This window comes from Castanea sativa, chromosome 9 (assembly GCF_040712315.1).
Source record: "Castanea sativa cultivar Marrone di Chiusa Pesio chromosome 9, ASM4071231v1".
Lineage (NCBI taxonomy): Eukaryota > Viridiplantae > Streptophyta > Magnoliopsida > Fagales > Fagaceae > Castanea > Castanea sativa.
The window spans coordinates 12484491-12507824 of record NC_134021.1 but is presented as its reverse complement, the minus strand read 5'-3'; the positions used below and the strand labels follow the sequence as shown (position 1 = coordinate 12507824).

Genomic DNA, 23334 nt, shown 5'->3' with positions numbered 1-23334 from the left:
TTATGCATTCAAGTTGACGTTAATAAACCATTGGTGAATACTATCTGTATTAAGCACTTCGAACAAGCAGTGACTTATGAAAGTATTCACAGGTTATGCTTTTCTTGTGGAAGGCTTGGGCACAAGGTGGATGGGTGTCCGTACACCATTCGAAAGGATAAAGAGCCACTAATCCCGACAGAGGAAGCTAAGAATACGTGTCCTGACATGCAACAAGAAACACATGATGCTTAGTCACCTCCTCCAGTGCATGCTGTGGTGGACGTGGGTGAGTTAGTAGAAGTGGATGGGCAATATGGCCCATGGATGGTAGTGGGGAAAAGGACGTACGGGATGAAGGGGACATACGGGAGGAAGAGGACAAAGATAGGTTTCAGTTTGGATAGCTCACGGAAAGCCACCTGGCATCCCCCACCTCAACTACCTCCAAAAATTTTGGACTGGGTGAACACGCTGAGTAGTGGTCCTACGGGTACTCAGAATATGCCTCATAAAGATTGCAATTTTAGTGGTGGAGGGTATTCCAAGAAGGATTCTGCTATATGGGCTGTAAAACCCAGCGGGTATGTGGGAGGTTCCAATTCGGGCCTGTCTAGCAATAAGATGGGGAATGTTAAGTCAAATATTGCAAACTTAGCCCAACATAGTGGCACAAGCCCAAGCCCATCAGGACAAGCCCTTAAGAAGATGCCATCCTCAGTAAAGGGTAAGAAAGCTTTAGCTAGAGGTTCTCCTTCTAAAGGTATAACCAGTAGCGCCGACAACCCCCTGTCAAAACTTCTTACTGCAAGTATCACCTCTTTCTCCTCTGACCGTGCCTCTTCTCCTATCCGAGAGGTTGCTGGACCTTCAAATTCCTTCTTCGAGTTCATGGCGTCTCCCTTAGCTAGGCTAGAGATTCACGATGATAAAGGCAGTGCTCCCATAGCTGTTTTCAATGAAGATACAGTGGGAAAGCTTATGTGCTCTTCAACCAAGTCCGTTGCTCTTACCAAATCAGAGGATGGTGATGATAGGATTGGAGCGCCTTCCTTCTTGTGTTAGTGAGGGATAAGGCCATAAGGAGATGGATGTTGTTCGTGTGGATTTGGAGGTTGGGTCTGAAGTGCCCGCCTCTGATTGATTTTTGGTTTGCTCTCTTTTGCCCATCCATCATGAATTGCTTAATTTGGAATTGTAGATGGGCACTTAAGCCTGCCTTTCAAAATTATATTCATGAGCTTACTCAGAGGCACGATCCAACCATTTTTGTGATTATTTAAACGAAGGTGGGAGGAATTATAGTAAGAGATATCACGAGTAGGTTACCCTTTGATGGGGTAATTCATACAGAAACTATTGGTCTGTCGAGTGGTCTTTGGTTACTATGGAATACAGATATTATGTTGGTGGAGGAGCTAGCCAGAACAGAGCAGGAGATTCATGTCGAAGTAAAGGTGCGTGCCTCTAACCTTAGATTTTTTCTGCGATTTATGCTAGTCCTAGGAGTGAATAAAGAGCTATTTTGTGGAATAACCTTTCAAAGGTCGCAGAACTTCATAATAAGCCATGGGTTATGGCTGGTGATTTTAATGAGCCTCTGATTGATGAGGATAAATTTGGAGGCAAGGGAGTTAGTGTTAATAGTTCTTTGGCCTTCAAAGACTGTCTTGACGATTGTAATATGGTTAACATGGGTTTTACTAGCCCCAAATACACTTGGACAAATAAGAGAGATATTGGTAATCTTATTTTGGAAAGAACAGACAGATTCTTTATGAACCCAGATTGGTGTGTGCTGTACCTGGATGCAAAAGTTACCCACCTTCCCCGTTGTCACTCTGACCACTACCCTGTGCTTATGGAAGCCCTTCCTATCAGTGCCCAAGTTCCTAACAAGCCCTTTAGATTTCAAGAGTTCTAGATGTCTGGCCTATCCTTTCCTAGTATTGTTTCTAAAGCTTGGAGCAATAATAGAAGCCTTGTGAATTCGAGAGATATTTTTTCTAAAGAGGCTACTTTGTGGAATAGGAATCATTTTGGCAACATCCATCACAAAAAAAGGAGAGTTTTGGCTAGAATTTATGGGGTCCAGAAAATCTTGTCCAACTCCCCGAGCTCCTCTCTAATCAATTTTGAAAATCAGCTTCATCGTGAGCTTGATTCTATCCTTGATCAGGAGATAGACCTTTGGATGCTGAAGTCTAGGATTAACTGGATGATCCAAGGGGACTGAAATCCTCCTTCTACCATGTTTCTGCGCTTTCCAGGAGAAAAAGAAATCATATAGCTTCAATTAAAGATGAGAGAGAGGTGTGGATCATAAATGGGAGAGAAGTGAGGGAGCACTTTAGGAAGGGTTTTGTTTCCTTATATACCACTTCCCTTGTGGAGGCAGCGAGGGTTCCAAGTCATGTTGGCCAGTGGCAAGGTTGCCTGTCTGAGGAAGCAAGGTCATCTTTGGATGCCATGGTTAGCAAGGAGGAAATTAAAGAAGCACTTTGGTCTATGAAACCTTATAAATCCCCGGGTCCGGACGAATTGCATGCTGGCTTTTATCAGCGGTTTTGGCTTATAGTGGGGAATTAGGTGATAGAGGTTAGGAAAGTTTTTATTGAAAGGAAAGTGCCAAATTATCTCAATAAAACCCTCCTTGTTCTTATTCCCAAAATCCAAGGTCCGGAGTCTTTTGGGAACTACAAGCCTATTAGTCTTTGTAACTCTATTTACAAGATCATCTCCAAAGTCATTGTTTCTCGGCTTAGACCTCACCTAGAGAACATTGTCTCGCCCCTCCAAGCAGCATTCATTCCAGGTAGAAGAGAAACGGATAATGTTATCATAGTTCAAGAGTTAATTCACTCTATTGGTCGAGCGAAAGGTGGGAAGGGGTATATGGCTACCAAGATTGATCTGGAGAAGGCCTATGACAGGATAGAGTGGTATTTTATCAGGGAAATGCTCTTCAAATTTAATTTTCCAGAAAAGCGTATTGATCTCATCATGAGTTGTGTTTCATCGGTCTATACTTCTCTCCTTTGTAATGGTGGCTGTTTAGACTCTTTTTGCCTATCTAGAGGCATCAGACAAGAGGACCCCCTTTCACCCTATCTATTCATTCTCTGTATGGAGTTTTTGGGGCATTCAACTGAAGAAAAGTGTGCTGCCAAGGTCTGGAATCTAGTGAAAGCTTCCAGGAATGGTCCCTCTTTTTCGCACCTGTTCTTTGTAGATGATCTGGTGTTATTCGCTGAGGTGGATAATGTGAACTGTCTTGCTATTAAAGAAGCTCTTCAAGAGTTCTGTACTAGATTAGGGCAGAAGGTTAGTGAAGCAAAGTCTCATTTGTTTTTCTCGCCTAATGTGGATCCTGATCAGAGAGACCTTTTGTCAAACTTTCTTGGTTTTAGTCCTACCTCCAACCTTGGTAAGTATTTGGGCTTTCCTTTGAAGCATACAGGGGTTCGCAAACATTACTTTGATTTTGTGCTTGATAGAGTTAAGAAAAATTTGTCTGGGTGGAAAGCTAATCTTCTCTCCATGGCTGGCCAACTGGTGCTTATTCATGCTTCTTCCTCCACCATTCCTAATTTTGTCATGCAGCAAGCCTCGCTTCCTGAAAAGATTCTCAAGGGCATTGATAGGGTTAATAGGAATTTTCTGTGGGGATCGTTGGATCATGTGAGGAAAATGCATTGGGTCAAGTGGGATGTTGTAACTAAGCCGAAGGAGTTGGGAGGCCTTAGGTTGCAATCAGCTAAAGGAAGGAATACAACCCTCCTAGCTAAACTAAATTGGAGGTTTCACACGGAGATGGATGCTCCTTGGGCCAATGTTCTCAAATATAAGTACTGTACTCGGCAGAGAATCAATTCGAGGAATGAAGCTAGACTCCCAAGTTCACCTATTTGGAAAGCTATAAAGAAAGGTGTGGACACTTTTAATAAAGGGATAAAGTGGATTCCAGGCCACGAGAGTAATCTTAATTTCTGGTTTGACTGCTGGTCTAATCTTGGCTTCGTTAGAGCCTTCATTTAGGGTCCCCTTCCTCAAGACTCATTCAACCTCAAGCTAAAAGATGTGACTTCGTTGGGAAGATGGGACTGGTCAAAGATTCCTTTCAACATCCCTTCGGAGATTAGAGATGAAATTCAAGCTATTCCGATTCCTCTTTTAGCAAGAAACAATGACAAGCTAGCTTGGAAGTTCTCTCCAAAAGGGTGTTTTGACATGAGAAGTGCTTACCTTATTGCCAATAACCTGGTGGAGGATGTCACTTTTGCGGGTTCTTAGATTTGGAAGCTTCAAACTTTGCCTAGAATCCAATTTTTCATGTGGAGATTTATTCATGAGAGTATTGTTGTTAAGGAGGTTTTAGCAAAAAGAGGAATCCCTTTTGATACCACTTGCCTGTTGTGCAAGGATGCCTCCGAGTCTCTCACACATGCGTTTCAGGACTGTTACTTGGTTAAACCAATATGGCAGTAGCTTGGAAGCAATTGTCTAAACCCTTCTTTTTTCTCCCAGGGCATTAGAGAATGGTTGATCTCTAATTCTAGCCTCAAGTCTTCCTAAAATACAGCTGGTATTCCTTGGAATTTTCTCTTCCCTTTTGCGGTGTGGATGATTTGGAAACAGAGAAATTAAGCTAATTTTGCTAACAAAAGGACCAATCCGTACCTACCCAAGGTAATAACCATGCAAGCTAAGGAATTTCTTTTCTATGCCCCGCAAACACCTCGTAGTAATCACTTGGTGGTCAAGCAAATCAAATGGGAATATCCAGATCCGAGCTGGGTTAAACTTAATACTGATGGGTCTTCAAGTGGCTCGGCAAGAGCAGCAGCTAGTGGTGGCTTAATTTGGGATGAGGTTGGTAACTGGAAGATAGGATTTTCAAGGCGAATTGGAAGAGCTGACAGCTTTGTTGCTGAATTATGGGCGCTCCATGATGGTCTCCAGCTTTGCCACCAAATTAAGTTTCAAGCTGTCATGATAGAGCTTGATTCGAAGGCCCTGGTGGATGTCCTTTACAGGCCTTCATATCGCAACACTTTGATCTCTTCTTTGCTAGATGGTTGTATTCTCTTAATTAGCCAAATCCCTCAGGCTCGTGTGAAGCATATTTACAGGGAAGCTAATAGATGTGCTGATCGTTTAGCTTGTTTAGGATTGCTGCAAACTTTGGATTTATTGTTTATGCTAACCCTCCTTTGGAGTTAATCTCCCTAGTTGAGGCAGATTCTATGGGTTCTTGTTGTAATAGGCTTTGTCCTGTCTTTTCTTCCTTTAGTTAGTTTAATATAATCTTTCCTTCAAACCAAAAAATAAAAATAAAAAAAATTGTAAAATGGTATGATATAATTGATAAAGTAGTTTTTTGAGATGATAAAATAGGATAGGATACAATTTTCGGATGCGAATACTCTAATACAAGGGAGGATGAGAAAAATTTGGTGCATTAGCACAACTGCAAATCTTAAGCTAATAAAGACAATATTTTTTTCCTCTAAACTAACTAATAGATGCATATTATCTTTGATTCCTGCTCAGAAAATATATATGCGTTATATCCCTCATAATATAGAAGACATGTATATGAGAGAAAAAGTATAGTCCGAATGAATAAAATAAATTTTAATATTGAAAAAAAAGTGGTGGGGGGTGTTGGAGACCTCTTAGTACTCCGCAAAATAGGGATGGCAATTGGACAGAACATGATTAAATCATGAGTGCCATATCTCCTCTTCATAATAGGAAAAACCCACACAGACCAATAGTAGGATAGGTCATGCTCATGACATGTTCGAAATGTTATATTAAATCCTAATAAGATGGCTTGCTTTGATAAGATAAAGATGATACATAAAATGAAATGGCAATTGCAAGAGTACTACAAGAAAAGTAAAGACAAGTGTATGGAACATAGTAGTAATGGAATATGCATAAAAATATATATTATAACTAGGATTGGTATAGAATTAGATTCTTCTTATAAGTAAAATATATATTAAATAGAATATGTATATATAAATCTGACGCGAGCAAAACTCATTTCTACCTCATCACGTCTTAGAGGTGGAGAAAATCTAAATAGAACAAAGCAGGTAAGGCAGATTTTTTTACCACCCCTATTGCAAAAGTATACCCTATCGTAGTAGAATATTTTTTCAATAGATTCTGAGAGAGAGAGAGAGAGAGAGAGAGGGTTGTTAAAATGGAATTCATAAAACTAAAAACTAGTCCCTACAATACCGTAAAACTAACATGGTTATGCTGTGTTTGTTTTGGGTGTAAAAAGAATATGGGAAATATTTTATTCTACCAGGGGTGTTTGGGTTGGCCGGAAAACTTAAGTCAAACGGAAAATCGTTTCCATTGATTGTAAAATATGAAGGCTTGAAGTGTAAAACAGATTACACATCTATTTTACCTTCAAACCATTTTCAGCAAAAAAAAAAAAAAAAAAAAAAACCGAACAGAAAGAGAGAGGCTGGTCACCTAAACTCGTGATCAACTCCACTGTCGCTTGGGTGGTGCCTCTCATTGCGCTAATCAAGCAAAGCTCGACTCCATTGCCGTCTATAGTTGTGCCTCTCACCGCTAATCAAGCAAAGTTTTTCCTCCTTTCTCTCTTCCTCCCTCATTCTCCCTCTTCCTACCTCTGCCACCCATCTCACTGATCCGCCCTCTTTCTCTCCACCCATGTTGAGCAAACCACCATAATTCATGTGGCCACTATGACCCAGTCACCTCCGCCGCTCGATATAGCCTTCGTCATGTCTAGATCAACCACGACTAGCCCATGACTGATCTCCCTCCCTCTCTCTCTCTCTCTCTCTCTCTCTCTCTCTCTCTCTCTCTCTCAATTTGATTGAATTTAATGAATGTTTTTGTTTGGTTTTTTTTCTTTTTGTGTTTATATATTGAGAAATGATATTATATATTTGTTTGAAAGTTGAGAAAATTTGAGCAACCTAGTAGAAAATGTGTTTTTTATAGCATTTTCAAGAACACAACCAAACACTTAAAAATATTTTTGAAAGCATTTTTTAGAGTGTCACCAAACACCTGAAAATATTTTACACTTGGAAAATGATTTGCATAGAGCCAAACACAGCCTTAGTGGGAAACGAGTTCGATGCAAATACAAATTATTTTGTCTTTTAATTTTATTTTAAGGAAGGACATTTATTAACCGGTTTTTTTTTAATAAACTTATTATTGTAATTACATGTTAATTTTTGGTGACTTCATTTGAAATCCAATGGTATACTAATAAATTCTATAAAATATAAAGATTGTTAACAATTAGTAAGTTATTTGTGTCGATACTCAATAAACATGTTAACCTGACCATATGACTTATTTTTCATGTCAACTCAAGCACAACCCATATATTAAATATAGTATACAAGTTGTGTTGTGTTAACTTGTTTAATAAAGCATGTTAAGTTGAACTGAAAAAATCCTAACTCTATTAATAAACGTATTGGGTACGTGTCATATACGCGTTGACTGATATAACTGAATTATACTTTTTAGTCAAGACAATCTTTGAACTGAATTGAGAGTTGTTGCAAAACAAAGTCATCAATCTTTCTCCTATGATCGGACGTGAGGTCTGCGAAACTACCTTTGACCATTCTTTTTTCTTTTTTTAAAGAAAATTTGACCATTCAATTGAGATGCACAAACAGTGCCATTCGACCCAAAAAAGTCCCCTTCAAAGAAGAGTTGTGTACTCATGTATTTTTGCTATAATATTAATATGCCGATCATAGTCATCTCTTCCTGGACCCTTATCCAATACTTGAACAAGGGACTTGTCCACATACAAATTTTAATCTGGCCAATATATATATATATATATATATATATATATATATATTATTATTATTACAAGAAACTTGGCCTATAAAGACAAAAGAGTCTCAATCATTCGGGTCAACCGTGCTTCTTACGCCCTGAAAAGATCGCCGCGTGATTTCATCTTTTTAAATAACACACTAATAATAATAATAATTTTGGCCCTTAATTAGAATTCTATTTAAGCTCGGAATTTAAATTTATTTCCATTAATCATGTGATTTGTACGGTAATTAGTCCCACATATTAAATTTCAACAAAATATCTTTGATCTAATCTAAACAAATTCCCCCACAAAATTAACCCTAATAAGGATAGTAAATTGAATTCACTGTCACACACTTTTGCTTTCCAGCTATGCTTTTGTACGAGAAACAGTAGTAGAAATAAATGTTTGTACTGTATAGCTCCCCACTTTCCCTGGGTGAAGGGGCACAGTGACAACAGAAACAGAAACACCATTGAAAACGAAAGAGATATAAGAAAGAGCTCAGCTCTGGAGAGTACGTGGGCGGTGGCAAATATCAATATATCATATCATAGTCGGTGCTAACTTGCTAAGTAGTAAGTACACACAGTAATCATGTGACGAGATTTTACAAATTTTTAGACAACATTTATGTACCGCTATTTTTTTTTAATGAGTATATTTAATTTAAGTACAGCAATCCATAATTACTCTTTTTTTTTTGGCTAGGGATGTGAAGGGGATAGAACCCGAGCAAGAGGTTATAAACGAACCCGGGTGCCACTTGGCTACAAGGCCATTGGCTATCCATAATTACTCATCAATTAAATTCATTCTTCCGCCCTATCCACATGCCTTACGTTGTTCCATTTCCATAACAAGTTCATGCATTTTTTAGTATAATTTATGGCCCGGACTACAATTTTTGATATTATTTATAAATTTTACCGTTCTATTTTATCTAATATTTACTTTTATTTACTATCCTTCCAGGCAGTATCCAAACCCATTAAATTAGAATAAAATTCAATACAATTTTTTTTTTTTTGAGAAGTAGTGAACCTGTTTAGCAACAAAAAAAAAAAAATAGTGGAGAACCAATAATAAATAGTTAATAAATCACATATCAATCAACTTTATTAACATCTATTTGAACCGATTATCATGTATTATTATCACGTTATATTCTTGAACTCTTATAATAAAATTGGTGATAAATTTGGAAAGAAACAAACAAGAAAAGATGGTGACACGCTCGTCGGTCATAGCATTTTTATTTTCGTAATCATTAATACTTAGTGTAATTAATATCAATAAATTTAAAATTAGTCACTTCATTAATGTATGCCCGGCATGTAAAAGTAAAATCCATTATTAATTATTAACCAGTCAAAATTTAATTGAGTAGAAACTACTTTTCATTCTAAAAAAGAAAAAGAAAAAAAAGAAAAAGAAAAAGAAACTACTATTCTTATAAAATTGTTAAAGTTTAAAATGGCAAAAAATATAGACACATTTCATGTAATCAATAGCAACAGATAAACGACCCAATAGAGAAATGAGAAATGAAAGCCATTTGTATGGCCTACGAATACATCTGAAAAGGCACCACTTTTATTTTTTTATTTTTTCTTCTTTGAAACTTCTTCTTGTTCTACTTACGAATTTACTTTACAAAACTGTTCAACAAGTTCCATTGGCCAAAGACACAGTATACCAAAAAGTATTCAAACGTCGCCGTTTTACATAACTATGCTAACAAAGGGCACCATGTCCGACTCACCACGAGCTGGAGAAGCCAAAGGAGTGTAGTAAGGTGGCGAAGCACAAGGAGTCGAAAACGGCGTCGTTGCTTCCTCATCAACAACCTCAATCATCACCGCAGCTTGAAACGACGTCGTATCAACCCCAGCACGCTTTTCCTTCTTAGTAGAAACCGCTTTCTCCGAAGAAGAACAATTCTCAGAGTCCACACCTTCTCTATCTTCCTCCTTTATCGTGAACAAGACCCTCGACGACCCGTACAGTCTTTGCCACTTCAAAACGTCATCGGCCTCCGTCGTTTCATCGCTTTGCGGCGGAGGCGAAAAATTAGGAAGAGGAGGCGGAGGAGGTGGGGTTCCTTGGGGTTCGATGCGAGACTGGTTTTTCCAGCAGAAAAAGTAGAGGAGCTCTTTGGTGGAGGGGCTGTAGAACGAGTTCCCGGCGAAGTTTTGTCGCCGGAATCTTTTCCGGCGATGGAGCACGCAGAATAGCTCGGCGAGTAGAGCTACAAGAATGACTGCAAACACTACAGTGAGTGCTAAGCCAAGCTTGTTCAGAGCTCCCATTTCTGAACAATAATAAGAGTTAAAGAAGGAAAAGAGAAGGGTTTGTTTTTTCTTTTACTTTCTTTTTCTCTTTGTGGTTTTTGTGTTTGGCTTTAAGGGATTGGTAACCGGTAAGTGACCGGGAAACTTGGGGGGATTGGAAAGGAGTGGTTATGGGGGTACCTGGGTTTAGCAGGTTGCCGGTGGTGGAAACGGATAGTAAGTCATTAAGACACAAACAAAAGTGAAAGACTTCAGATCTGAGCGAACGCTTGCCTAGGATTTGGCTACAGAGTTTCTTTGGAAAAAAATTTATTTATGTTCTCTCCCTCTTTTTCTAGGAAATATAGGTGGAAAAGTTGTGGCTAAGAACTCAGACGTAAGCTAGAGAGTTAATGATGACGTGGACGTCGAGGAAATGAACTGTGATGATGAAATGGACAGGGTGCAATTAAATCTTCTTCTTTTTTTTTTGGAGAATCGGTGCAATTAAATCTTGAATCCGATAGTAGGTATAATAAAGACTAGTATAAAGCAATTGGTAATTAATATTGGTTATATGTTAAGTACTTTCAAAAAAAAAAAGTGTTTACCACGTATAGCCGGTATAGGGGCAAGGGCCGGGCTAGGGTGTAATAAAGACCAGTATAAAGCAATTGGTAATTAATATTGGTTGTATGATAAGTGCTTAAAAAAAAAAAAAAAAAAGTGTTTGCCTCATATAAGGGCAAGGGTCGGGCTAGGGTGTAAGGATAACAATCAAAGTTCAAGTATTTTAGAAAGAGTTTCACACACACATATATACTTAAATTATGTTAAAATAGAATTTTTATCTTGTATAAAAAAAATAATTAAAAAAATAAATGTACAGCCTTCTAAATTCTAATATGACCGCTCTTAGAGCATACATTAATTATCTATTTTAGGAATTTTTTATTAAAAAATAAAAAAGTGACTAACAAGGTTAGCAAAACCTTTCTAATATTGGTTATATGTTTAATACCTAAAGATGATGGAGATGGAATGTTCAAGTTCCTCACTAGTTTCCTAACATGTACTTGTTTAATTTTTGTTCGATTGGATGGTTATGAATCTTATGATGGAGGAAGAGATTGTCTTGGGTTCTTGTCTTTGATTAGGGATGGACAAATGAGATAAACGAATGATCGAAGCATGCACACTTAGATTAAGATTAGACTATAATATAATTTCTATCTTGTATAAAAAAAAAAAAATGTGTACATCCTTCTAAATTCTAATGTGGGCGCCCTTAAAGCATACATTAATAATTTATTTTAGGAAATTTTTTATAAGAAAATGAAAAAGTAACTAAGTTAGCAAAACCCTTCTAATATTTGTTATATGTTTAATACCTAAAGATGATGGAGGTGGAAGGTTCAAGTTCCCCACTATATTCCTAACATGTATTTGTTTAATTTTTGTTCGATTGGATGGTTATAAATGGAGGAAGAGATCGTCTAGAGTTCTTGTCTTTGATCAGGGACAAACAAATGAGGTAAACGAATGATTGAAGCATGTATATTTAGATTAAGTTAGAGTATAATTTATATCTTATATATATATATATATATATATATATATATATATAAAAGTGTATGGCCTTCTAAATTCTAATATGGGAGCCATTAGAGCATACATTAATTATCTAATTTAGGAAATTTTTTATGAGAAAATGAAAATGTGACTAACTAGGTTAGCAAAACCCTTCTATTATTGGTTATATGTTTAATACCTAAAGATGATGGAGGTGGAAGGTTCAAGTTCCTCACTAATTTCCTAACATGTATTTCTTTAATTTTTGTTCGATTGGATGGTTATGAATCTTATGACCGAGGAAGAGATCGTCTAGGGTACTTGTCTTTGATTAGGGATGGACAAATGAGGTAAACAAATGATCGAAGCATGTAAGCCAACAAAGTAAGTGACCTAATGTATGATCATGATGGTCGAATGACATCAAAGATAAGGATGACCTCTCGAATAAGAATGACATCAGAGATAAGAATGACCTCTTGAATAAGAAAATGTAATCCATAAAAATATGGGATTTATATCTAGAAGAACAGGGGTACCAAGATTGAGACCTGCACCACGATTAGACATGCTTCTCTAGAGTTTTTTTGTGAGGAGTCAACTAACAACCTCCCCAACCATGATTCATGTAAGGATCAAAGCAAATGAGTGAAACGCACCAACACAAGACCTATAAATCCCCATCATCTCTCATGGAGGAAGGTATGAAAATTTTAGTCATTAATTAACATCCAATTTTATACCTCTCTAGAAAGGTGAGTAATGTTTTTGGTATCAAAGCGTTTAGGCTAGTATCACATTAATATCACCCTAACCTAACCTTCATATTTATTTGTCTTCGTCACCATAGTTGTCATTATCGTACGATATGCAATACATATCGTACGATACGTATTGTATCGTGTGTAAAAAGTTTTGTATCATATCGGCGTATCGTAAGTGCTCATGAATCATGCGATACAGTGTTCGTATCGTATGAATCGTATCGTATTGTAAAATTGTACGTATCGTACAATACATAGACAAATGCTTTAAAATGAGATTTTTTGTTAAAATTTGTACTTTTATTTGAATCTAACAAGTCGTTAGACTTGTTATTAACACAAAATTATTATGTTACTTAAATCTGGTCTAATAAAATAAAATATTCATAAGTTTTTTACCTTTTCTTTCTCTTATAAAATTTGGATTACACAGAACACTTACACTTCACTTTAATATTTGCAAATTTATTTTCCATGCTGTGAATAAGATATTAATTGACAATATAATTATTTTTAATTTTTGTCACTATTGTTATAAGTCCAAGAAATTAGAATGCCAAGAAGAAATAATTTTTTTTAATTATTAAAATAAAAAGAACAAGAAGAGATAGTAAATGTTAATGATAATGAAGAAAATTTTAATGAAGAAATAAGTTTGCAAAATGATAAACATGATAATAACATTGAGTTAGATTGGGATTATTAGGCAATATAATAAAAATAAATTATTATTTTTGGGTCATTTGTAATATATTATCACTTTTGAATTTAAATAATTTAAATGTGTATGTTATAAACAAATGCTAGTTTGATTTATTTAGTTAGTTTGTTAAATATTACTCATTCCGTTCCAATTTGTTTGTCCTGTTTGAAAAGTCAAATTTTTTAAGGAAACATCATTTATTGTCTTGTCTGTCTTATAAAAATGTATAAGTTTACAAAATTACCTTTAAATAAATATATCAATTTTTTTAAAAAAATAGATGAGACAACTAAAAAGGTACTCCAATTAGATTGATTTTTTTAATATTTGTTAGTTTTATTTTCAAACAGTTCTGAAAATAAAGTAGGGGTATACTAGGAACATTAGTAAATTAATAATTTTTATTTTTAAAAATAAGACAATATTTTGGAACATTCCAAAATAGAATAGAGAACAAACAAACTGAGACGGAGAGAGTATTACGTAAGTGGTGAATAAATTAGCCATTAGTTGAATATATTTAAAATTTATAATGAATATACCATTTATATATGTATATCTATAAATTTTTTATAAATTTTATTAAGTATTCGTGTATGTTACGATACACGATACGATACGATATACAATATAGAAAAATAAAAAAAATCGATTCATGTTTGACAACTATGTCCGTCGCTAGGACTATCGTGCAATCATAAACTCATCAGGCTGATTTGGCGCTATAATTTATTTGAACTACCAAGGGGAATTTTTTTTTATAAAAAAAAAAAAAATCGTGCTTAATCAATTTTTATTGATAATTTGGATTATCCATGAACCCATGAAGTTTTTTATTTTTTATTTTATTTTTTTTCAAGATTAATTTGTAGGGGTTTCTGGAAATGTTTCTTTTACTGAACTTCATTATCAAGACCATTGCGATTCTTCTAGTGACCATTAGAGCATTAGCATTGGGGTGTCTAGTTGCTATTTTACTCATCAAACCCACAAAAAGCAGCTCCTATAGAAACTAGAAACTTAAAAAAATTTTGCAACCTGCTCTAGTAAGGTTTTATTTATACAACCTACTGTAGCAAGGTTGTATCATTTTAAATCCATATCTTCTCTCTCCAACATCACAGTTCCTCTCTCATGGCAGTCTGGCTCTCTCCACTCTTCTCTGCTCTCTCACAAGTCCTGCTCTCTCTTTCTTTCATTTATGTCAAACAAAAATAAGTCCGGCTCTCTCCTCTCTCTGGCTTCGACTCTCTTTGTGGATTTTGAGCTCTGTGATGCAGTGGTGTTGGTTGAGGTAGATTGATTGAAGCACTGTGGTTGATGATCGGTTGATTTATGGTTCATGGGTTTTGATTTGGGGTGGTTTCCAATGGGTTTTGGGGTTAGAATTGGTATGGGTTTTGATTTAGGGATGGGTTTTCCTTTTGGATTCAAATTTTGTGGGTTGTGTGTGGATTTTGCTTTGATTTTTTTTGTGGATTTCTTGCATGGTGGTGGTGGTAGGGTGTTTCTGTGGTGGTGAGGTGGGCTGTTGCCATGGGTTTGGGGTGGGTTGTTACCGTGGGTCTGGGCTGGGTTTTTGGGGTGTTGCCGTGGGTTCGGGGTGGGTTATTGTCGTGGGTCTGGGCTGGGTTTCTGGGGTGTTGTCGTGGGTCTGTAGGTATGAGGTGGTGGGTGTTTACCATGATGGTTGGGGTGGCTGCCGTGAGGTGAGTTGTTGTGGATTGCTTTGGTTTTTGTTGTGGAGTGATGGCAAATAGAGAGGAAGAGCAGCACGCAGAGGGAAGAGGGAAGAGAGAGAAAGAAAGAAAGTAAAAAAATTATTAAAAAATGAATATTATTTGTTGTGATGTGAAAAAAAAAAACTGTGATGCAGCTAAAGAAGGATTTCAAATGGTAAAATGAGTATTTTGTTTTAGACACCCTCATGCTAGTGCTCTTAATATCATAATTTTCCCATCTTTCCAAACAGAAGTACTAAATAGAAATAATATATGGCAACCTTATGTGCTTTATAAGTATGCAAAGACTTCAAAATTCAAATATGTCATTATATTCTAGTCTAAGGGGAAAGTAGAAGTGTAGGACTAATCCAATCCAAATCATGAACACGTGACTTATTATTTTTGAAATGTCATTATAGTCTAAGTGACAATCATAATTTTAAGGATAAAAATTAAAATTAATTCTCTAAGTTTCTTTAGATTTCATTTTAGTTCTCTAACTTTGTTTTTGTTCATTTCAATCCTATAACTTTCAAGTTTATTCAATTAAGGTTTTTCCATCAACTTTTGTTATATGTTATGGTTAATTTTTTAATTTTATAAATTTTTCTTCAATTTTTTTAATTAAAAAAATTTAATTAATGATTGAAAAATATTTTTCAGATTTTTTTTTCAAAAAATTTTAACAAAAGGTAACAAAAATGCCTTAATTGAATAAATTTGAAACTTAGATAACTAAAATGAACAAAAGCAAAGTTAAAAAACTTAAATGAAATCTAAAAAAAGTTAGAGAATCAATTTTATATTTTTACCTAATTTTAATTTGTCCGTACCGTGAACAACTAGGAACAAATGAACGTGTATAATTAAGTCTAGGAAATGAGACCAAGATTAGATCAGCTCATACAAAGCAACTGTCTATGTGTCCATCACAATCAACCGTTGTGTGTAACTGTCCATATAACAATGTCTATTGGGTCTATCTAGTAAAATTTAGATGCAACTCTTACTTAAGATGTTAAATTAATTGTGGGCGTGGGCTTTTAATAAGCTCTGTTCAACACCTGCTTTTGGGCTTTTAATTGTGGGCTATGAACACTAAATTTCTTTTGGATCCCACATTTGTAAAACTAGTTTTCACTGATTCCCAACATCTATCTCTACCTATATATAAAAGAGCCCATGAGTATAGCTACAGTGATTTTGATTTGTTCAATTTATACTGTTACACTTGACTTCTCCTTTTTTGTTTTTTGTGTGTGTGTGTGTGTGGTAATATGTACGTTGACTTGCTTATATAATAGCAATAAAATATTAACATAAAAAATTACCACAGTATTTTCACAATTGCTGAGGTTAATAATGTTTTAATTTTTTATATGTCAAAATAAAATAATCAAATATCATACTGAAACCAATCACAACTAAAAATAAAGATATTGTGAAAAAAAAGTGTTACATCCATAGCATTTTTAATAACAAATTTTAGGTGGTAAATTGTTATTCTAATTTAAACTTACAAATGAATTTACTTTAATGCTCACCAATAATAATCTGTAACAACATAATACTTATGATCTGTAATAAAAATGTTATGACATTTTATTGTTATCGTAATATATATTTTCACAAATGCTGAAATGCCAATTCTTTACAAGTCAAAGTAAAATATAACAAAGTTATAGAGGTGTTATGAAAATGTTGTGCCATTCTTTGTGTTTTTAGAAATATTTTTTTTTATTAGTCATTTTTGTTGAGCCAAAATTCATTGTTTTAGTTATAGTTTTCTTGGATTGAATTTTTGTATTATGTTTTGTATTTTTTTTTCTTTATGCACCATTTTAAGTAAAAACACATAGATTTACACACACACACGCACACACACAAAACAAAAAACAAAACAAAACTTAGGATTTACACACTTTTCATCATTTATGTTTGGGGTAGTTCACAATTCCTCATTAAAATTTAAAATTAAGAAGTTTCCCCCTTAATATTTAGGAAAAGAGCAAATATATCATATTGTTATTACTTAGTGTCCATTTGGGAAAAGCTGAAAATTTCAACTTATTTTCAATTTCAGCTTATTTTTATTATTATTCATGAGTCCCACTACACTTTTTGGTATTATTCATAAGTCTCACTATACTATTCAACTAACTTTTACCTTTATCTACAGTACTTTTAGCAAAATTTTTTCAGTTTCAGCTAAATAAGCTATTTTCAAACGGGCACTTATTCTCTAATTTGAACCCAAATGAAAGCTTATGATTCTTAAATTGTTCCCACTAAATTTTAACATCTCAAAATTTTAAATGAGTATTGAATTACTTCATTTCACTACAACAAAAGTGGGCTATGGTGACAAAATCTAGTGAGGATAAACAATTACGTCACTAGATGTTAGCATTATGTGAGGAAAAGAAGATTTTGTCACCAAATAGTTTAAATGGGTGACAAAATCAATATTTTGTCACTAAAGATGTTCAAATTGGTGATGAAATATTTATTTGCATCACCAAAGACCTACCTTGGGTGACGAAATAATTTTTCGTCACCTGTTATTAAAAATAATAGCGTGCTTTTAATTTTTTTGTGCAGTGCTCATGCCCAATTTTCGACGCCTTCAATTTTTTTTTTATTCAATATTTTTAAAACTTTGTCTTTTAGCCTTTTAGCCTCATGCCTAAACAAAACCCAATACCCACCTTCTAGCATTTCAGTTTCAGCTTCCCACCTTCTTAAAAAAAAAAAAAAAAGCTCTCAACCTCACGCCTAAACAAAACACAATACCCACAAACCTCATGCCTCTTAGCTTCCCTCATCAATCGGTAAGCTCTCTCTCTCTCTCTCTCTCATAGATCCTCTCTCTCTTTCTCTCTCATCAATCCTCTCTCTATTTGTAGGAATCGTTTTTCTCTTCGCGCCATTTTCAGTAAGGAGGAGAGTTCATTCGCCGACTTCACCGACACAAGGAAAAATGACTTTCTAACAACTCCAATTGAAACCTATTTCAGGTACTCTTTGATCTCCCCCAAAGTTTATTCATTCTGATCGAAACCCATGTGAAATTTTGTCCATTAAGGATAGGTATAATGCCCGATTGTGTGTGCGTGTCAAATTTTGGTGTTGGCGGTGGCTTTGGGTTTAATAGAGTTGATAGATTTGTAAATTTCATATGGGTATCATACTTTTTTTTTTTTTTTTGGTGTTTAATTCTTATTGGTATATCTTCTACTGATTCTTAGTTTTGATTTCGCTTATTGTGGATTTTTGGGTTTGAAGCCATGGGAACAAGATATTTAACTTAGAAAATTTTGAAGTAAGGTTGCGTTTGTTTTGGGAGTTAACAACTTCCTAAAATTATTTTACACCATCACGTGTGTTTGGATGCACATGTAAAATATGGTCAACTTGAAAATGATTTCCTTTGACCATAAAATGCAACCCCTTCCAACGGAAAATCATTTACAGTTTTATTTTACCTTCAAACAATTTCTGGAAACCACACCTGAAGAGAGAGAGAGCTCGAGCACACCTCACACAGTCCAAAACATCTCCAAGCTCACCTCAGCCCAGCTCCGGCTAGCTCAGATCGTGCCGCCCTACGGTCCAAAACCCATCTCCAAACCATCTCCAAACCATTACATTCAAACCATTTCCAGAAAAAAAAAGAACCGAACCAAGATCGACTCCAACGCCGCGCAATCTCCCTGTCCGAGCCGTGCCTCTCACCACCGATCAAGCAAAGATTGACTCCAACGCCGCGCGATCTCGCCTTCGCCGTCGATTGCTCGATTTGGCCTTCGCTGCTCGTCTCGCCTTCGCCGTCAATCGCCCGATCGAAGCCTCCGCCACGCGATCGAAGCCTCTCTCTCTCTTCCTTCTTCTCTCCCGAATTTGATGATATTTTTTTTTGGGTTTTGTTTCTTTTGTGTTTCTCTGCTGAGAAATGATGTTATATATTTGTTTGGAACCTGAGAAAATGTGAGCAACAAGTAGAAAACGTGTTTTCTATAATATTTTCAACAACACAACCAAATATCTGAAAATATTTTTCAAAGTATTTTTTAAAATGCCACCAAACACCTAAAAATATTTTCCTTTCCCGAAAATATTTTCACTTGAAATTATTTTATACCTGGAAAATATTTTACACTCAAACAAACGCAGCCTAATTTACGGTGGTTTTAGTTTTGTTTAGTTAGTAATTTTTTTTGACTAATTTATGGTGGGTGTATTATGTAATCTGAGGAATGGGTAGTTGATTAACTTATCCTAATATATATATGCTATTAGAGGATGGGTTAGGGATGGGTAATATGAGGAAGGGGTATTTTGTAATTTGAGGAACCAAGAGATGGTGTTTCTTCCTTGTCCTTTTGGGTTTTGGTGTTTATATTCTTGTTAACGAGGAAAAACTTAATCAATTGATAAAAAAAGAGTTAGATTAATAGTAATGCTTCTGATAAGTAATCGAATTAGATTATTAGTAATGCTTAAATCCGTCTCAAAAAAGAAAAAAGAAAAAAGAGTACTTCGTGTAAAAAAAGATACTTTAGCACTGCATCAAAGGTTCAATCTTGATAGTTTTTCATAATATACTCAAGGGAGACATGAGAGGGAGACACGAGACTCGTGAGATAGTTGACATTAATCCTCTTGGTTGGCAAAAAGATAAAATTGGTGAGTAGATCCCTGTGTAGAATCTTCTAAGGAGCCAATGCCCCAAAATGCCAATCAGCTATGTGATATATATATATATATATATATATATATATATATATATATATATATATATATATATATATATATATATATGGTTTGTTTGTAAAAAGAACACACAGAGAGAAAAAGAAAAGTAATAAAAGAAGAAGCAAAAAAGCAATAAAGAAAAACAAGTAAAAAATCACATACAACTATACAAGTACAACAAGGGCACAAGTACTTTTTTTGGCTAAGCGTAGAGGTGTCCAAAGAATAAGGGATTGGTATCGGTATATACCAATTTTCAATCAACATCAAAAGTAGAGATGTGATGAGATAGTGTGTATTTTAATAATTAATTCAATGGTAGATGAGGTGTCCATGAGCTTGAATTTTTTGTTTTCATTACATTGCTTTATACTTTATGCTTTTATTTTATAGTGTATGGTAGATGTTGTCACTAAGCATATTGAATTCATGTAATAATATTTTTGTTATACATACCTCACTTTGCAGGATCAATTTGATCTACAAGGAGACTTTCTACTTGTAAACAAAACTCTAAATACAAAGTGTGGTAGATTATTGAGCAGCCACTCCAACAAGTTGTTAACCAAATATAAAAAACTTGTAGAGAAGGAAGGAAAGACGTATGCAAAAAACCACCCACCGCCCAATGTCACACGAGCAAAATGGATTGAACTAATTGATGGAAAGTGGAGTGACAAAGATTGGCTGGTAATTAATATTTTCACAATTTTAATTACAAGTAAAGTATGTTCTCACCTTTCACCTAGATAATATCTACCTATATATGCATTAGAATAATGTTTTAGTACATCTTTTTATGGTCTCATGTCTACTAGATTATTTGATCTATCAAATTTGTTGGATTAATAATTTGGAAGGTAAAGTAGATATATATTGTAAACTATATATAACTTAAGTCAAAATTCTAATATTTTCTTGGTCTTTAAACACATTCATAAATGTGGATCAAAGTCGCTTGTAGTTAGGGTAGATGAGGAGGTGTGTGTTATTTCAATTTTTCAAGAGCTTAGTATATTACTTGTTGTAATTAATTAACTTGCCTTCTAACACTGGAAAGAAAATTAATCAGAGATAGAAAAATGGAGGTCATTTTCCAAAGTTGGCAAAAGTCTACCATGATACCCACTTCGATTCACAGAAAAATCAGTGGGTACACCCTGATTGTGAAAATACATATGTACGTATATCAATATATGCCTTGAGTTTGTAAAACAAAAATATATGTACTTCTATTCTATATATGTTTGCGAAACTAGAACATATGTATTTCTATTCTAATTGATGATTTCTATTATTTGAAATGATAGCAAAATATGTTAAGTGTACAAGATGAGCATTGTAGCACTTCTGATTCAGAGCCTTTGGCCGAAGAGGAGATGTCTATGATAGTTCTTAAGCCATGATTTGGCTACGTAAAGGGACTTGGCATGAGATCTTCCTCATCTCTTAGGACCTCTGCCTCATCTTCCTCAACTCATTATATTCAACAACTCGAGAGTCAAATAGATGAGCTCAAGGATGTAAACTCAAGGCAGAAGGAGAAGACAGATGAGCTCCACGATGCAAAGTTATGGCAGGAGGAGAAGATAGACTTGCAAAATACTCAAATAGCTAGCATCATACAATTTTTGAGGAGCAAGGGTTTCAATGACATTTGTGGTAGTGGGGGGAGCTCATCTACTAATTAGAACACACCTTGGTCAGCATTTTATTTTCCTGCCTAATAAGTAATGTTTATTAACCTCTCATAGTCTTGGATATTTGTGGAATTTTGAGGTCTTACAAACATTTTTTGGTTACAAATGGTTTAGGTCCTCTTGGATATTCTCTAGATTTTCTTTATTTTGGACTATTGAGGTACTATATTTCTTTGTCCCTATCACTATTTGATTCTAGTTGTATGGGTCACTTTTGTGCAGTACAGTTAATTCTTGCTTCATTCGGTTATGTGAATTAGATAGCATAACTAATTACATTATGTAATTGGGTTTTCTGTGGACATTTTCAGCATTGTCTAACTAATAGCTATGACTCTTTTTTTTTTTGTTTTGTACATCTTATCAGGGATATAGGTTTGCAATCTAAATGGACTGGACTATAAATCTTTTGTTGTTATTGGTAATTTCTCTAATCTTTTGTTGTTTTGGAGCAACTTAAAGAAAAAATGAACTTTGAAGCCATTAAAGGCATATTTGAATTCTTCTCTATAAATAGATCACTTAGTAGAATTTCAGTATAAGCTTAGTGTTTGCCACACTGGTGATATTGAAGCTTTTAACATGTTCGGCAACATATTCCTTGTATCAAACTTTATTTTTAAATTGGATCCATGATAGTAATATCAATGTATCAAATTTAGTTGAACTTTGGGCAATCTTGTGATTAGTTGTACAAGTAGTTGCTTCTTTCAGTAGATATGGTATTGATGTATTTTTCTTTATACTTGTGCAGATATGAGATTAGTGGCAAAGAGATAGTTTTTGTGGTGCAACTTGAACTCAAATCACTTTTTGTAAAGTATGAGAAGACATCATTTATATATAAATGGTTGTAATTACTTTGTGAACAACTCGGTTCAATGGTTTTAAAAGTATAATGGTTCTTTATTTCCTTAGTAGATTGTATGAATGATTTTTTTATGGATGTGGTTGGAAATGAATGGATGATTTGTTTATGAATGTGGTTGCAATTGTATGGATGATTTGTTTATGGAAGTGGTTGGAAATGAACATGTTAATGTAATGGCAAGTAACAATTGGTGATGAAATATTTTGTCACCTTATATGGTCAAATAAAAAAAATTACAAATGAAAAATCATTGGTGACGAATTTATTTCGTCACTAAAAGTAAGGTTTGGTAACCTATTATTTTTTATTGGTGAGGAAAATATTTCGTCACCTATCAAATTTTTATTGGTGACGAAAATTTTTTGTCACCAGGACATTTTGTGATGGGAATTAGGTGACGAATGAGGTTTCGCCACCATATGTCTTTGGTGACGAAATAAGGGCATGTGGTGACGAAATGTTTCGTCACGATAGCTCACCATATGTCTTTGATAAGTGACATATCAATTTATAAGAATTATGTAATATACTACCATAATCTTAATATTTTAGGCCTTGGGAAAAAATGCACCCCTAACTCACATTTTTTCTTTAAGTTAAAAAAAAAACCTTACAACCCCCATATTTGGGAGCCATGGGCCATGGCCTAGGGTCCTCCCTATTTAGGAGAGTGACAGATAAATAGTTTTTTTTTTTTTTTTTTTTTTTTTTTTTTTTTTGAGATTATATACCCACCTTTTAGTAGAATAATTACCATACGATTCAATTTGGGATCCGAAGCACCACTCCAAGAACAAGATATAACGGTTGAAGCAAATTGGCATCAATGGAGCAAGAAATGGCAGAAGTATCTAATGGGATTTGGGTTATTTTCCAAAGAACTATTACATTGAAGTATTTTCTAGCAAGCTCTAAGGGCTATATATATATATATATATATATATATATATATATATATATATATTCAAAAGAAATACATTAGTGTGCATTTAATTTAAAGGGCATCTGAAGAGTTAAGAAAGAGAAAAAGAAAGAGGTGAATTAGATTTTGCTGAAGCAATAAGTAATGGACATCTTTTCAATTTCTAAAAAGACGTTAGAACTTATATTTTAAGTGAAGGTGATTTGGAAGGACAAA

General features: G+C 34.7%; 2 protein-coding genes across 2 annotated transcripts; one reads left to right on the top strand and one right to left on the bottom strand.

Annotated features, from left to right (window-relative positions):
• Positions 1–333: 333 nt before the first annotated feature.
• Positions 334–4272, top strand: LOC142608762 (uncharacterized). The gene is made up of 6 exons (XM_075780442.1): positions 334–1039; positions 1378–1436; positions 1526–1770; positions 2250–2451; positions 2569–3909; positions 4018–4272. Exons 1-6 carry the CDS (start codon positions 334–336, stop codon positions 4270–4272), a joined length of 2808 nt encoding a protein of 935 aa, XP_075636557.1.
• A 5156-nt stretch (positions 4273–9428) lies between these two features.
• LOC142609994 (uncharacterized) lies at positions 9429–10557 on the bottom strand. The gene has a single exon (XM_075781715.1). It carries the CDS (start codon positions 10144–10146, stop codon positions 9559–9561), a length of 588 nt encoding a protein of 195 aa, XP_075637830.1. The 5' UTR covers positions 10147–10557; the 3' UTR covers positions 9429–9558.
• Between the last annotated feature and the right edge of the window lie 12777 nt (positions 10558–23334).